We start from the raw sequence: 17,826 nt of genomic DNA, 5'->3' as shown, positions 1-17,826 counted from the left end.
CGATGACTAGGGGCGGAGTACACCTTTAAAGCTTTAAAAGAGGAACCACTAAAGCGTGTTATAGTTCCTAAACAGAAAATGTATAAGGTACATGTTTTGTTTATAACATTCTTTCAAAAAATTCTTATTTGTTAGAGGCCACAGAGCGTCGCTCGACATCTGGAGATAGTGTTGATCACGTCAGTGAACCTCCACCGCTGGTGCTTCCCATTAAGGACCTTTATCCATACAGACGAATAGATGAAGCTTTTCATTGTCGACTTAAGGGTCCTGTACTTGTGGACAAAAGGACATTGGCAGAACTTCAAAATTTTCAGCTGGTAAGTAATAGTGTGGAAAGCAATTTACAAATCTCATTACCTAAAGAGAAAGCCAATGGCCAGGGGAGTCAACTGGATCCTGTGTGCTAACACTGATGAGCCCTTTTGCATATCACTGAAATAGGCTAAAAATAACTTTTAATAAACAAAAAACAAACAAAAAAAACCTTTTCGTGGAAGGTTATTGAAGATTTTGTAACAAAAGTTTTATTTTATCCTTATTTTGAACAGCAATAGGTGTAATGAACTTATCCAGCCCGGTTCCAGCAGCATCTACTGTTCTCACTTACCCAGCTAGCACCATCTCTCGTCGTACTGATGACGACCCTGTAATATACAGTCACTAAGCTGGCCCATCTAATAAGGATCACAACTAGTATAAAGACTACCGGGCACAGTCCGTACTCTAGCAAAACCAGGGTGGAATCCGAGGGGCTGCAAAGATCCTTCGGCGATGCTACTCGATATATGCAGTTCGTAAACATGCGACAACAAGAAAAGAAGATAGGAGCACTCGCCATCAGGTATAAAAGATGAAACTTTATTCCATATGCTCGACAGCAATATCCAACTTCACATGGAACAGAGCGTGTATGCAGGCAGGAGCGTCTCACCGGGCGGGCGACAGCAGCTGTTTCATGCACAGAGGTGCATCATCAGGCCCGAGTGGGAAACAGCTGCTGTCGCCCGCCCGGTGAGACCCTCCTGCCCTTACACACTCTCTGCTCCATGTGAAGTTGGATATTGCTGTCGAGCATATGGAATAAAGTTTCATCTTTTATACCTGGATGGTGAGTGCTCCAATCTTTTCTTCTTGTTTTCCCACCTAATAAGGAGGTGTGAGCGCAGCCTTTCTGACCCCTGTATTCCCTATGTTTCTGATCGGACTTGACCTGCGGTAATGTGACCTTCACTTGTGACTTGACACTTGACACCCTCCTGGTTTGACCCCAACTTGTTCTGACTCTAATTCTGGTTCTGACTTTGTACTGCGCTGCCCACCTGGTTGTGACTTTCTGGCTTGTCCCTAGTTAACCCATCATTTGCTGATTTTGTACCTAGTCTGGCCGTGTGTTGCTGACCTGGCCTGTCATCTTGTGCACTTAGCAGATGTAGGGACTGTCGCCCAGTTGGGAGCCCTCACTTATAGTAGATCGTCCAAGTAGGTAGGGACAATGGTTTGGGACAAGCTCAGTTCTGCACTGATTTCTACCCCAGACAATGGCCCTCATTTACTAAGCTAAAACCAACAAATTTTTGTCTGGTTATTCTGACGCATAATGTCTGCAACATGTCTGTGCCAGTGTGCGCCAGGAAAATCCAACAAACCTGTCATTGCATTGTGAAAGCCAAAGAAGGGGCTACTGATTCTAGACAATCAGGAATAAATTAACAACTAGATGTTACTAACAGTCTTGTCAAAGGGACGTGCCCACCCTCTCAGCACTGATTGGACAATGTAAGGACCCCCCCCCCCAATTGGTATCAGACAGTTGTCAATTTATTCATAATTGTGTAGAAGGAATAACGGGATCAGCAGAGTTCTAATAACAAATGCTTCTATGTTATGTCATAGCAATACAATTATCTAATAAAATAGACAGGAGAACTCATGTCAAGAAAAATAGCACATCCTTTTTAATGCTATTGGAAATTTATGAATAAATTGACAATGGGAGTTACTAATGTATCAAGTGTCCCTGCACAATCTGATGCCAGCATTGATTTGAGAGAGTATGTAGAGACCACGCTAGACAGACACCATGCACGCCACGTAAATGGTGTTCAGGAGGAATTACAGCATAATAATATAGTTAAAGGGGTACTCCACTGCCCCAGTGTCCAGAACATTTTGTTCTGAATGCTGGGTGTGGGCTGTGGGGGGTCGTGACGTCAAGGCCACGCCCCTCATGACGTCATGCCACGCGCTCTCAATGCAAGTCTATGGGAGGGGGTGTGTTCCTTATGTTGTACATCTCTCACTGCCAGCCCAGTATTTCCGGGGGCATTTATCATTGTCTTTAGAGCTGTTTTTTATGTGTAGATTTGTCTCTATTTAGGCGCAGCGCTGCACCTTTGGCTATTTTTTGCGCCTTTTTGATTGACACCTTTTTTTTTTTCTTTTTTAATGACCGTACAGGCCAGATGTTAAGGGTTAGTCTTGTGCAGTGGTAATGAATTTATCAACTGCGACCTTGGCAAAAAAGTCGCAAAACCCCCCAATAAGGCGCAATTCTTCACCAGCCCAGACCTAGCGCAGCTTTTTGGTGTATATAAAGAGTGAAATTTCAGAAAATGTGTATCCTCTACAAAATGTATCACCATGTAATAAATTTGGCGGGGTCACGCAAAAAAACACGCAAAAAAAATTTTTTTTTTTAAATGAACTAAATCACACAAATCACACACACAAATGCCCCTCTTAGGCTTTTCCTTTCACTTTCGTTCTTACATTCTATGGGGTTTATGCATTTGATATTAAAGAAGTTGGATTCATGGTAACCATGGTAACATATATGCTGTTTTGTTTCTACTGCAGCCATCGGCTAAAGGTTCCTTTCTTCGTGGTTCTGGAATGAACCTACCAACAGGTCGCTTTACAGCTACTATTCCTGGGATATACCAGTTTTCTGCACATATTCACATAGGTGAGTGAGCTCAGTTGTGTATACTTTAAATCAGTGGTCTTCAAACTGTGGCCCTCCAGATGTTGCAAAACTACAACTCCCAGCATGCCCGGACAGCCAACGGCTGTCCGGGCATGCTGGGAATTGTAGTTTTGCAACATCTGGAGGGCCACAGTTTGAAGACCACTGCTTTAAATGTAAAGGTGTACGACACAACATTGAAGATATTATCTGTTATCAACCAGAAGCCAAATATAAACTCCCCAGAGTTTAAAGGAATCGTTCAGGCTAGAAAATAAAAAAATAAGGAGCAGTTACCTACCCAAATAAGCATGAACTGGAAACCATGAGAACCATTGGTCCAGCCTGAGACATAAAAAAAAAATATTGTCAGCACTGATCCAATCCGCTGTAATCCGGGAGAGGAACCTTAGTAAGTGTTTTGATTTCCCTACAGCACCCCCACAGGACAAATGAAGCATTACAGTGGTCTCTCTGAACTCAGTTGGCTCTCCATATAATGTACATAAGTCCTCCAGAGCATAATGGTATGTTTACACGGTGGAAAAATTGGCAACATCATTTATTTTACATGCTAATTTTCCTCCATAATTGTCCAAAAAATCGGTCACAAAAAATGACAGCTGATTTTTTTTAATTTTTTTTTATTTGCGGATTATGCATGAAAATTAGCAGCAAAATAAATTACGTCTGCTGTGTGAACATACCCTCATAGAGTTTTCTTCTTTTTGTGGATATTGTGTACTCTTTTACTGGGTCTATGAAGTATGAATTGATCCCAATAGGGGCGCTGACTCGCCACGATTTCCGAATATTTCTTGCCGTCTACTGGATTACGTGCAAACCTACTACTGTAACTAAGCTGTGTGCTTCAATATTGTTTGTAGATCACAGTGAGATGAAGAGCAAAGGACAGCTGCGTCCACGGGATAGTGTCCGTGTCCTGATATGTATTGAGTCGCTCTGTCATGGATATACGTGAGTATTATTTAGTGGGGACATCTATCAGTCATTGGTTGTTCACTAGGACATATTTTAGGCATGTGGTTTAAAGACACTGGCTAAGATTATTAACAAGAATCCATTTTTCTGCAGAAACAGCACCATTCTTGTCTATGGGCCATGGCTGGTATTGCACCTCCAGCCCCATTAGGTCCTATTCATACTGCAGAATTTCTGAGCAAAATTCCACTGTGGACTTGCGGTGCAGCAGCCTCCCATTGTCATTTGAAGGGGTATTCCAGGAAAAAACTAAAAAAAAAAAAAAAAAAAAAATATATATATATATATATATATATATATATATATATATATGTTAACTGGCTCCAAAAAGTTAAACAGATTTGTAAATGACTTATATTAAAAAATCTTAATCCTTCCAATAATGATCAGCTGCTGAAGTTGAGTTGTTCTTTTCTGTCTGGCAACAGTGCTCTCTGTTGACACCACTGCTTGTCTCGGTTCGCTATGGGGATTTGCTTCTACTCTGGACAGTTCCCGAGACACTTGTCATCAGAGAGCACTTGGATAGAAAAGAACAACTCAACTTCAGCAGCTCATAAGTACTGAAAGGATTAAGAATTTTTAATAGAAGTAATTTACAAATCTGTTTAACTTTCTGGAGCCATTTGATATATAAAAAAAAGTTTTTTTTTCTGGATAATGCCTTTAAATAAGATTCTGCTGCACTGTGGACACTGCAGAATTTTCTGCTGTGGGATTTTCGCAGTGGAAAATTTGGGTTCCGGGCTCCTCTGAAAAAAATGAGCGTTGGCAAGTGGGGACCCAAAGTGATCAGCTTTAATCTGCAGGAAAGCTGGCCATCGCATGTTGAATTTTTCTATAGCTTTACCACGGAGAAATGAGCTATTACATGGTGAAATTAATCGGCTTCCAATTCCACCACTTAAGTTTCTGCTGCTGCCTACATTTCCCATAAATCCTCTGGCTTTGCAGGAAGAGGAGATGGAGTCTCATCACTGCACATTTACAAGAAATTTGAGTTTATATGGTTCCCTATTCAAATTGAGTCTTTTAGAGAAATATTGCTGTGAGGAGAGAATGATTTGAAATTATGCATTTTTACAACTGCAGTAAAATACTGCAGTTTTCCTGCAATGTCTGAATAATTATAATAAAAACACTGAAAAACGCAATGTGTGAACACAGCCTTAGGGGAGTTGTAAAACCACTATATATTCTGATCCCATAGAGATAGCTGATGGAGCTGAGTGGGATCGTGAGGAATCTTAAGAAAAAGAAGTCTGATGGGTGATGATGTCATCTTGTAGTTTACAGGAAGTCAGCTGACCCACTGTTGGTATGTGGGTTAGGCTGGTTATCACTTGACCCAGTTACAGTACTGAAAGGCATGGATGCAGCTGTATTGGAACAGATGGTGCTGTAGGGCTCAATTATGATGAGTGTGCATGATATGGGCAAAAAACTGTGCAGGATGAGCTGGGTTACACATTTTAGAAGATAATCCATTAAAGGGGTACTCCACCGAAATACATCTTATTCCCTATCCAAAGGATCTGATCTGATCTCTGGCGTGGCACCCTAGTCATCCGTGCACGGAGCGAACTACAGCTGCCACGCCCCCTCCATTCATGTTTATGGGAGGGGGTGTGACGGCTACGTAGTAGCCGTCACGCCCCCTCCCATAGACATGAATGGAGGGGCGTGGGGTGACGTCACAAACACAGAAGCTCAAAGCTTCCGTGTTCTGGACACAGCTGCTGCCGGCCTGGAGATTGAAGGGGTCCACAGTGGCGGGACCCCCGCGATCAGATATCTTATCCCCTATCCTTCGGAGTACCCCTTTAAATGAATTAATCTACAATGTGAATTAACTTTTTTAAAGGCACTAATCCGTCGTATTCACAATTCTTGAGGCTTTAGAGGTGAAATCTCCTGGAATCCCTGTTTGTTTGTCATAAAGTTTTTTTTAGAATCAAAGTTTTTACATCAGCTAATGTAGAATAATATTCTTGCATTATGTGGGTTCAGCTTGTAGGATATGTCTGACTACAAGCATGTTGACTGTTTCCCATAACAACCAACAGAATAGTGACTACAGCTCTGGACTATAGGAAAGACAAATTTAGGACCAAGATAAAGGTTTGTTCACACTACGGTTGCTGGATCCGGTTGGGAGGGGCGAAAACCGGCCACTCCCGTATCCCAGCCGGATCCGGCCCGAACCCCATTCATTTCAATGAGCCGACCGGAGTCAAACGCTGACTCCGGTTGTCTCATTTTTGCCCCGCATACGGTTTTCTGACCGGACCTAAAACCGTGGTATAATGGGATACGGGAGCGGCCGGTTTTCGCCCCTCCCAACCGGATCCAGCAACCGTACACTACAAACGTAGTGTGAACCCACCCTTAGAAATATAATAGAAAACATTTACAAAGTTATTTAACATTTTGATACCTAACCTCAGCTGGACTTTACAGACCGGAGTGTATATTTTTTTGGGAAGGTATTGAATTTTCCTAACTGGGGTTATAAAATTTTCTATGAAGAATGCAGAAAATATTCGATTTACTTGGTTATTATTTATAAAGTGCCGGCCAGTCCATTGTGTGCTAGAAATGTCATCCTCAGATGATCCAAGGAGTGTGATTTGGAAAATTTGGAAGTTCCTGCGATTTTGGATCATCGCATTCATTGCTTTTTGCTGAAGTGTTTTTACAGAAATTTTGGCGCTCTTTCAGACATTTTTATGAGAATGCACTCAATTAAAGAATCCCATCTTATTCTAGATTGGAACTGACATCTGCTTAAGCCTTCTGCCGCTCCCCTTGGCACAGGAAGTGTTAAATCACATTACAGCGAGAAAAGGTTTTCCCTCCTAATTCATATAACTGGAGCTTATAATAAAAGGTCTGAATAATTGTTGCAAAGTGAATTTACAGGAAGGTCTGAAAAAATGCTAAATATGAATACGCGCCAAATGTCTTTTCAGCGTATCACCGTATTTACCTTCCATAAATCCCCCCCCCCCAGGTCCTTCCCCTCCCCCTGCTCCTTGGCAGGTATGCCAAGACAGAATCAGGTTTTGCACTTGTAATGCTAGAGACCTTCTGTCGTCAGTGTGATCTCATGCCCCAGCAATGTTCCACTTGCGTCCTCTTCTGCCCACCAGCCTGGCACTTATTATTTCCCAGCAGAGTTTGTTCCTCAGCATCATATTCCAGTAAACTGTCTTTTTTATTGTTATAAAAGGTCTAGCTGATATTGTGTCTCAGGAGGAAGGGAATTGTTAAGGAGCTGGTATAGTGCCTTACACCTTCACAAAGAACCTACACTAAGGGCGCATTAACACCACGTTTTTGCAATACAGTTCCCGTATGAGGTTTTTGATAAAAAACGGATTCCTCAAAACCTGACTAAACTGTATCAAAACGTGTGTATAAATTTCAACCCGTATACAGTTAAAAACCGTATACGGTTCGAAAAATGATGTCCGGTTGCATCCGTTTTTTAAGAAAAAAACATATACGTTTTTAACTTTTCACTCCATTTTGAATAAAGTTTCACTTGTTTGAGTGAAATTGCAAGAAAAAAAAAACTGTGCAAAGTCAAAAAACCGTATGGTGAAAACCGTATGGAACCGTATGCACCGTATACGATTCTGTACGGTTCCCTTTGACTCCCATGTAAAAAAAAAAACATATACGGTTTAAAACAGTTTTTCACCCGGACAAAAAACTGTGGTAGGCTAAGGTTTTGGGCACAGGAAAAAAACTGACAAAACTGTACAGGATGTAAAACGGACACAACCTGATGCATCTTTTGGCATACGGTTTTCAATGGAGAGTCAATGCATACGGTTTTCAATACGGTTCCGTTAGGTTTTCACATTGAAAACGTATACGGGAACTGTATTGCAAAAACGTGGTGTGAATGCACCCTGAGCACCGGTACTTGGTAACGAAGACAAATGGAATTCTGAAGGCAAGGCATCTACCATGGAGAATATTCTCTTCCGAATAAACTTATCTTTAGCATCTTCACTTAGAAATATGACTGCCACATTATGTAATATAACAAAAAAAAAAGCTAAAGCTATTTGAGGGTGTGCGAGTCATACAAGAGGATCCTTCTGTAGCCTCAAAGGTCCAGTAGAAGACAACCATTCGTAGCCCACTTTGGAGCCAATTGGTGCAAGGAACTGCGGCCAGCCACATTTACGTGAGTGAGGCCACACCACAGCCCCCTGTGAAGCCAAAAGCAGAAGAAGATTTAGGGAGTTATGTACAAAAATGCACCAATGGTGTACATGCTATAAAATCGCAAATTTTTGTGTACAAATGACGATATTGCTCAAAGGGGTACTCCGCCCCTAGACATCTTATCCCCTATAGGGGGTAAGATGTCTGATCGTGGGGTCACGTCGCTGGAGAACCCTGCAATCTCGGCTGTGGCACCCCAGACATCCGGTGCACGGAGCGAACTTCACTCCGTGCCGGATGACTGGCAATGCGGGGCGGAGGCTCGTGCTGTCACGATCACGCCACGTTCGTACCTTCACGGTCACGCCCCCTCAATGCAAGTCTATGGGAGGGGGCGTCACGCCATAGACTTGCATTGAGGGGCGTGGCCGTGACGTCACGAGCCTCCTGTGCTGCACCCAACGTTCTAAATGAATGCCGGTTGCAGCAGGGAGATAGCTGGGGACCTCCGTGATCAGACATCTTATCCCCTATCCTTTGGTACTGGAGTGCCTGCCTGCCCCAATGGAGGGAGGCTGGAGGGAGGCTCAGCCTCACATAAAGGGGATGTGGCAGAAGCAGACCCTCCTCACATGCGCTTTAGTGTCAACTTGTGACAACTAAAGTTGAAGATATATACGCCAGCTCATGGATTGCATATGTATCTTCGATAAGCACAAAGGCAGCTGCTGGATTTGCTAAGAGGCGTGAACCTCTTAGTAAATCCAGTTGAGAGAAAATGAGCAGAGCTTGACTTATGTGCAGTGCACCAAAACGCCACATATAGTACATGGCCCCCTTACTGCTGCAACAATGCTGATAAAGACAACCTGTCACGTGTCCGATTCGGTTGACCAATGAACAATAATAAGCATTTTTTAAATTAGATATGCTAAGTAGCCCATTTGGTGCACTGGGGGTGGCTTTCATCTGTAGGTGCATTGATAAGGTCGCTTCACTTACCCCACTCCTGTAGTCACACCCACCCTATAACATAGAGCTGCCCATATGCTGTCACTTTCCCAAAACTGATTGAAATCTTGAGGACGTGGAATAATTTAATCAATAGTTTTTTCCCTAGGCTCTAATCCCCAGCTATCGGCACTTAGTTCTGGTGTCTGATATGCTATTGACCACCAGGACTATCCACTGTTAGGACAGAAGTGGCTCCAATAGTATCTAATGGACCTAAAGGTGGCCTTAAAAACATCCACGTTGGAGCACATTTACTACTGTAGATGCACCAGAATTCTGGTGCAATTTGCAAAAAAAACTGGCTTACATGTGTGGTGTCCCAGTAACGCATTCCATACGGTACTTATTTATTTATGGGTCCCCATAGCCAGAGTCCCTAGGACGTAGGGATCCCTATTAGTCAGTCTACCCCTAGTCGCCTCTATTCTAGTGTATAATCAGTAATTTATGCATAGGTTAATGTAAATAGCATAGTATATGTAAATAAATGGTTAATTACTTGTTTCCATTGGCGTTGCGGGACCTGCAGGTCATGTGACGAGGTGAACTCTATGGTATTTAGCTTAAGGCCCTTTGGAGGCCCTGTGACGTAAGCAATCCCATCACACCATGTAATGGTGAATGGCAGACGTTCGGACCAATCAGATTCGCCACGCCCCCTGCCCATATAAGGGAGCGGCGGCCATCTTATCTCTCTCTTGTTCCTGGGAAAGCAAGCAAGCAAGACCTGTACAGCAGTTATCGCAGTGAGTTAGGCCTGAGCCTTGCGGCAACGGCTGAACAATTATAGTTATAGAGTGTATCACTTCCCAAACACTCTGCAGCATCACCAGACCTAATACCTCCCCTCTCTTCCTAAATTCAGAGACTTATTGTCTAGCTCAAGGTCTGTTTGTATGAAACTGTTACTGTGCCGTGGATATTGCAAGCACTTCAGTAAACGTTATTCAAGTTCAAGTTCAAATCTCCTTGTTGACCTTCAGTTATTTTATGCACCTATCGTTACTGGGAAGGGCGGCAATAGGCCGGAACACTGATTCAGCATATCAGCCCTCAGCCTGGCATCACGAACTATAGGGTTAACATTAACCCCTCATTTACCGATACCATACCACCACTACCATACACCCCCCAAGGGCTACCACAAAGCCTTTTTGGCGAACAGGATTCGGGTGTGTGCACGAACAGGATTCGGGTGTGTGCCTACCATTGCCACTAGTGAAAGTGTACTCCCCCCCAGAAAGCGAACTTTATTCATGTGTTGCTGTGTACAGGAACGGTGCTTGTGGTGCACCATACAAGGGGGCCAAGAGAAAAGTAAGGGGGGAGGCGAAGATTTGTCTACAGTTGAAATGTGTAAACTGCGCAATGAGTTCATGCTGCGATCCTCTGGTCCGGTCAGCACAGGCGGAGCCGAACTGCTGCCGGAAAAGCACGCGAAGAAAGCCCGCGCTGCACCACACCCCGCCCCTGGGCGTGCACGCCAAGTTGCTGTATCCCAGCCGAAAGGGAAGTCAGAGATGCAGGAGTCATTTTTGGAGGGACCGGAAGTCAGGGCTGCACCGATAGTGTCCTTCCTGCCCAGCGCCATTTTAGAGAAGCCCGCTATAAAAGACGCCACACAGAGCAACCTCTCCAGTCTGCAGAGAGAGCCGGAGAGTACAGACATGGCGGAGAGCAGCGTTCCACGTGGTCAAGTTGGCAAAATGGCGCCGGAAACACGGAAGTTGTGGCAGTCGCAGACCAACTTTTTCAAGAGCTTGCTGACCGTCTGCAGCAGTTGTCATTAGACGAAGAGGGGGCCTGCAATCTTCCCCCACTGCCTGATGATGAGGATGATTGGCCAGAGACACCTCCAGGGAACAGTGCAGGGCCACCTGGAGGTGCGTCACCGGTGAGATTGTCCCCTCACCACAGGACCTGGGGCTCGTGGGCCGAGATCCCGTCGGAGGAGTCTGCTGTGAGTACCCTGCCAGAGGCGGCCTATTCTTCCTCCTCCAGCCCTGAGGTCATTCCTCGATCAAGTTTGCCAATTGCACGACCGTGCTCTCCAAAATTGCTGCAATGGGTGTTCGGAGATGAGCCGTAGCTGATCGAGTAAATGCACAGAGTACTTCAACCGTTACCTGGGAAGACACTCCCACCAATCCCAAATGCAGAAAGGGAAAGGGCCCGTCAAGAAGCCGAGCTGGCCGAATTGATGGAAAAGTTAAAGGCCCGACACAAAGAACTCTATGCTCCAAAGCACGTATATTTGACTTACGAAGAAAGAGTGCGGTATCAAGAAAATACCAAAGAAATGGAGGCATTGTACATCTGTAAATGGGATCACCCCCGAGAAGGGGAGGAGCCATTAGAAAGGAGAAGAGCAACTGTGGCCAAGTTCGACAAGGTCAGAGGTTATGGAACACTCCTTGACTGCCACACTGGGCAGACCATCCTCGTAAACCGGCGAGCAGTGCAAAGGCCATATCTCCATAAGAAGTTCAACACCTTGGAGGTGGGGGAAATTGTGGAGTACACCCCCGTCCAGAGCCTTCGTGGAGAATGGGCTGCAGCGGTCACCAGACCAACAGCCCCAACACAGCTTCCTTTCAAATATTTCCCGTCAACGGATTGGGACTCCGATCCCTTCAACTTGAGGCCGACAAGGTCTGCTCCTAAAGCCTCCACCAGCGCACCCCAGGAGGAGGAGCTTCAAGAGTCAAGTGCACCATCTTCCATGTACAGTAAAAAACCAAGTTCTTCATCTTCTTCATACCGTCGAGAGTCAAGTTCTACACAGGGTGAAGAAAACAGGCCAAAATTGCGGCCACCCAGATCGGTACCTAGACCCTCTCAGAGCAGTGAGAGTATGTCTAACCCTGGGGTATCCACCAATGTACCAAGGCCCTCTCGGAGCAGTGAGAGTTTGCCAATTCCTACGGTGCCAACGAAAGGGTTATGGGTTGCTCCTAATTTGGAGATGGTGCTCAAGCCCTATTGTCCCACTGTGATCCCGGCTAGTAAGCCTATAACCCCTTCTCAAGCAGCTTTCCACCACTCCATCCTCACCAATGTAGTGTGGCAAAGCTATGTCAAGTCTGATCCTGCCCCTGATGTTGGCAGATATAGGGGAACCAAGAAAGGCACTACAAGAGTAAAGAAGAACATCTTCTAAAGAGACTCTAAAATAATGTCAGATTGTTTTTCTGTCTAACCATTTTGCTTTGCAGTAACCAAGTTCAAGAAAAGTGCCTAGCAGGACTGTGCTAGGTTTGTTTCAGTTTAAAGTTCAGCAACGTAACCACTAAGCTTGTGCCTGACTATTAAGTCAAGAGACTCCTAGCCTGTAGGAGATTCATCAAGGACTGTACCCGGCTGAGTTGTGGTCAAGGCCGTGTTCATTTTTCATTGGACTCCTAGTGTAGGTGGACTGCTGATCCTTACACGTCAACTTGTATATTGTCTTGGACTCCTAGTGTAGGTGGACTGCTGATCCTTACACACCTGCTTCATGTATATACCACCAACTTCATAAGAACGCTTATGATAAATGTTGCACTTATTGGGTGAATGCACCTGAAATATGTTGGAGTGTTGATAAATGTATAGTAAACTTGTGTATGGTTCTGTACACAGAAAAGATGTCCTTGTGTCTGTGTACATAAATAGTAAGTAAGGTCTTTACATAGAAAATATAGTCAAAAGTCTATGTACATTAAAATAACTTGGAAAATAACATGGAAAATATTGACGTACAGCACGTGTACAGTCAACACTAAAAATATGTATACATTTTTGTACATACAAATGTATCATAAATCAAAGGTCTTTAGTAGTAACTCAACAGGTGACACCCCGGCTTCTCCGTGGGTAGTATTATTGCTGTCGACCATCGCTAGTACCTGTCTCAACAAAAATAATAGGGAGGATTCCCTTTCAAATAGTACTTGCACATAGTACCCTAGATTACTCACTTAATGTACTACCTCAAAATTTCTCTAGTACATACACAAAAACAAATAAATATCTCACTTAAGGAATTGTAGCATATTTATACCCAATTCCTGCCACTGTTAGTTACACTTCTTTCCTTTATTCATTGCGTGTGTGAGATGCTCTGCCTGGCCAGTAGGTGCTCTTGCTAATACAGAAAATAAACACGTAATTCTAAGAATAACCTGGATAGGTTGTTTTGAAAGTGCTCTAGGGTAAGTAGCGTGTAGTCGATAGACCCTAGCAGCCACCCTTACTGTGACCTAGCTTCCGGCTAGCCAGTATACCTTTCGTGTACTAACTAACAGGTAACGTATTGCTGGCATATAAAATATGTGAGATAATACAAATGTCTAGATAGCATTCAATTGTCTAGATAGCATTCAATTGTCTAGATAGCATTCCAATGTCTAGATAGCATCAAAATGTGTTTAGTCTACTTAGGATGTATAGCAAGAATACAAATCATCCTGTTATATAGCATCCTGGTCTAGTCCTAGTCCCTCTGTCTCAGGGGACAGACGTCGAGGTCGACTTATCTTTAATAAGGGGGTTCGTGGTGTCCCAGTACTGCATTCCATACGGTACTTATTTATTTATGGGTCCCCATAGCCAGAGTCCCTAGGACGTAGGGATCCCTATTAGTTAGTCTACCCCTAGTCGCCTCTATTCTAGTGTATAATCAGTAATTTATGCATAGGTTAATGTAAATAGCATAGTATATGTAAATAAATGGTTAATTACTTGTTTCCATTGGCGTTGCAGGACCTGCGGGTCATGTGACGAGGTGAACTCTATGGTATTTAGCTTAAGGACCTTTGGAGGCCCTGTGACGTAAGCAATCCCATCACACCATGTAATGGTAAATGGCAGACATTCGGACCAATCAGATTCGCCACGCCCCCTGCCCATATAAGGGAGCGGCGGCCATCTTATCTCTCTCTTGTTCCTGGGAAAGCAAGCAAGCAAGACCTGTACAGCAGTTATTGCAGTGAGTTAGGCCTGAGCCTTGTGGCAACGGCTGAACAAATATAGTTATAGAGTGTATCACTTCCCAAACACTCTGCAGCATCACCAGACCTAATACCTCCCCTAAATCCGTACGGATCTGCAAATCTCTTCCTAAATTCTGAGACTTATTGTCTAGCTCAAGGTCCGCAACTACTGCCAGTCACTAAGCAACCTAAGGACTGTTTGTATGAGACTGTTACTGTGCCGTAGATATTGCAAGCACTTCAGTAAACGTTATTCAAGTTCAAGTTCAAATCTCCTTGTGGACCTTCAGTTATTTTATGCACCTATCGTTACTGGGAAGGGCGGCGATAGGCCGGAACACTGATTCAGCATACCAGCCCTCAGCCTGGCGTCACGAACTGTAGGGTTAACATTAACCCCTCATATACCGATACCATACCACCACTACCATACACCCCCCAAGGGCTACCACACATGATGCGCCCCACATTTATGATGTGTTTCAGATAATTTCTAGACACTTTTGTGCCTATTTCTGAAAAGAGGTGTTGTTCTGTTTAAAGAGGCTTGACCTTAAAGGGGTAGTCCGCCCCTTGACATCTTATCCACTATCCAAAGGATACTGAGGACCACCACTGGGGACCCCAGCAATCTCGGCTGCGGCACCCCAGACATCCGGTGCACGGAGCACACTTCACTCCGTTCCGGATGACTGGCGATACGGGGCGGAGGCTCCTGAGGTGATGGTACGCCCCCCTCGTGAGGTCACGGCCATGCCCCCTCAATGCAAGTCTATGGGAGGGGGCGTGAAGGCCGTCACGCCCTCTCCCATAGACTTGCATTGAGGGGACACGGCTGTGATGTCACCAGCCTCCGGCACTGCACCCGAAGCTCCTAACGAACACCGGGTGCAGCAGGGAGATCGCAGGGTCTAAGGGTAGGGGATAAGATGTCTAGGGGCACAATATCCCTTTAATGCACATCAAACAACTCTACCATAAAGTAAGTCAACTAGTTGTTGGTCAAAACTTAAACTCAACAGTGCAGACTTGAAATAGACAGTCTACATATGTGTCAGATTTCTTAAAGAGCATGAGCCACTATAATAAATCTGGCACAATTGATGATTTTCTAAGAATTAAATAGTATTAGTAAATCCCCCCCCCCCAATGTATATTAAAGTCACATGACCAGCTGCTCAACATCTCTGAAGCTACAGCATTGTTAGTGTATGCTATAGATGCCCTCCTGTAAGTAGATTTCACTCCACGACAGATTATCCCTAAATAACTTCAGTAGCTGACACCATCCTGTGCACTGGTATTTAATAGTAATGTATTTGGAATGTGAAAATACTATTGTAAATTTGTGAGATCTTCCAGATAATGTAACAATTGAAGCTCTGAGCTGTGGATATTATCTTACTGCTATGTGTTCAGTTTCCAGTATCTTGGTAAAACACTAACAACACATACGGGAATAACAAACCTTTATTAGACAAAAACAAAAAAATGTCCGTCCAACAAAAGCCTAAATAAATACACAAAAGAATGTTGACATTAATGTGACTGAAAGAGTTTCATTCCGCTTAAGAAATTATACTTTCTCCACGGGAGAGGGGATAAAGAGTTGATCGATGGGGGTCTGAGCACTTGGACCCCAATCAGTCCCCAGAAAGAATAGAGTGCACCACACATTGCCAGTACTCCATTCCTTCTTTATGGGGCTTCCGAGCATTGCTAAGCTCAGTGCTTGGCAATGTTTGGAAGCCCTATAGAGAATGTATAAAGAACTGGTTGCACATGCAAGGTGCGATATGTTAATTCTGTGGGAACTTCACCTTTATTCTCAAGATCGGTGGAGGTCCCAGCAATTGGACCCCACTGATCAGCTTGTTATCCTCTATCCTGTAAATAGGGCATAATTTTTTGACCATCCTTAGGACCCCCAGTAATCAGGTGTAATCTGTATGTTCAAAAATTAAGCATTACACAATGCCCAATAAAATCAGGGGGTTGCCTACGTTATAAAAAAAAAAAGTTGCAACAACACTCTAGGTCAAAAAATGCAGGCTCTTCGCGCACTTTTTGATCAAAATGTGTCCCCAAAAAGTGCGCTAAGAGCCTCCATTTTTTGACCTAGAGTGCTGTTGCAACTTTCTTTTTTGTACATTTTGTATTTGCCACAGCAGTGGCACCTGTGTATTAGGTTGTTGTGTTGACTATTTTTCCTTTTGGTTGCCTATGTTATGCCAGATGGGGCAGGTCCTCCGAATCAAGAAATGTTGTAAAGCCTCTTTTTCTACACATGCTATTAGAATGCTGAATATGGGTTTCCTTCTTATTGACCTTAAAGGGGTACACTGCCCCTAGACATCTTATCCCCTATCCAAAGGATAAGATGGATAAGATGCAGACCACTGCAGACCCCCGCGATCTACCTGCTGCACCCGGTGTTTGTTTAGAGCGTCGGGTACAGTGACGGAGGCCATGCCCCCCAATGCAAGTCTATGGAAGGGGGCGTCACGCCCCGCATTGCCAGTCATCTGCCACAGAGAGAAGTTTGCTTTGTGCATCGGATGTCTGGGGTGCCGAAGCTGAGATTGCGGGGGTCCCTAGCAGCAGGACCCCCTCGATCAGACATCTTATCCCCTTTCCTTTGGATAGGGGATAAGATATCTAGGGGCAGTGTACCCCTTTAAGGTCAATAAGAAGGAAACCCATATTCAGCATTCTAATAGCATGTGTAGAAAAAGAGGCTTTACATAGAGCGTTTCTTGATTCGGATTACCTGCCCCATCTGGCATAACATAGGCAACCCCCTGATTTTAATGGGCATTGTGTAATGCTTAAATTTTGAACATACAGATTACAGCTGATTACTGGGGGTCCTATCAGGGGACCCCCATAAGGAGACTGAATCATACCACCATGCTGCAGAATGCGGCTCTAATACGATATAGTCACGGACAGAACAGACATAAACCTTTATTTTTTTTTACTTTTTGTTTTTCAGTTGACTGCCACCTGGCCGCCATATTGTAGTTACACAAGCACAACATGCGGTGTGACATCCAACTATAACAAGGCGATCATCATCTGCTGCAAACATCTTATTGCATGCTGCTCTTTTAGCCTTTGCAAATCTGAAATTCATTATGTAATATTAGAGTGTTCTATGTATACTAATACTTTCCTAGCAGTTGTTAGTCGCTGCCAGCAAGCAGCTATATCCCCGGCCCCTGCACATTTCACAGTAGATATTGTGTGAGGGGGGTGGACACTGTGTCATCATCCTGGAAGAATCTCTGGCTCCTGGAAGAATCTTAGGCAGAAAGATACATGTCAGGGCTAGCTTTCTCCTGGCACCATGTACTGCACACTGCTAGCATGCTGGCGATGTCAGTCTTGTACTGTGTTCTGCAGTCATTCACATCTTACACAGCCTCAGGGAACGGGAGTCTGGAAATGACTAAATTTAACACTGTCTATCCTGACCAGAACTTTGCAGAATATACAGTGGTTCTCCATGTAGTATAAACCGTTCATAAGGCTCCTCTTATGCATTAAAGAAATTTTTTTTTGCTTAATTAGTGCGGCATAGACTTTTATGAAATATAATAGAGGTTACTGTGTATGCCATGTGCTTACCTCCTTTTGCTAATGTGGCATGCATCGGATAGGCTCCATTTTGGTTTACGAATGCAC

The 17,826-nt window shown here is 44.1% G+C and overlaps 1 protein-coding gene across 10 annotated transcripts in view; it reads left to right on the top strand.

Annotated features, from left to right (window-relative positions):
* C1QTNF12 (C1q and TNF related 12) overlaps positions 1–17,826 on the top strand; it is a 126,402-nt gene that overhangs the window by 87,728 nt on the left and 20,848 nt on the right. For all 10 annotated transcript variants that reach the window (XM_056543083.1, XM_056543073.1, XM_056543079.1 and 7 more), the window contains 3 exons: positions 136–320; positions 2,860–2,968; positions 3,856–3,946. In XM_056543083.1, the coding sequence (XP_056399058.1) occupies positions 136–320; positions 2,860–2,968; positions 3,856–3,946 (385 nt within the window). The remainder of the gene's footprint in view (positions 1–135; positions 321–2,859; positions 2,969–3,855; positions 3,947–17,826) is intronic.

Source organism: Hyla sarda, chromosome 10 (assembly GCF_029499605.1).
Source record: "Hyla sarda isolate aHylSar1 chromosome 10, aHylSar1.hap1, whole genome shotgun sequence".
Lineage (NCBI taxonomy): Eukaryota > Metazoa > Chordata > Amphibia > Anura > Hylidae > Hyla > Hyla sarda.
This window is presented reverse-complemented; position numbering and strand designations above follow the sequence as displayed.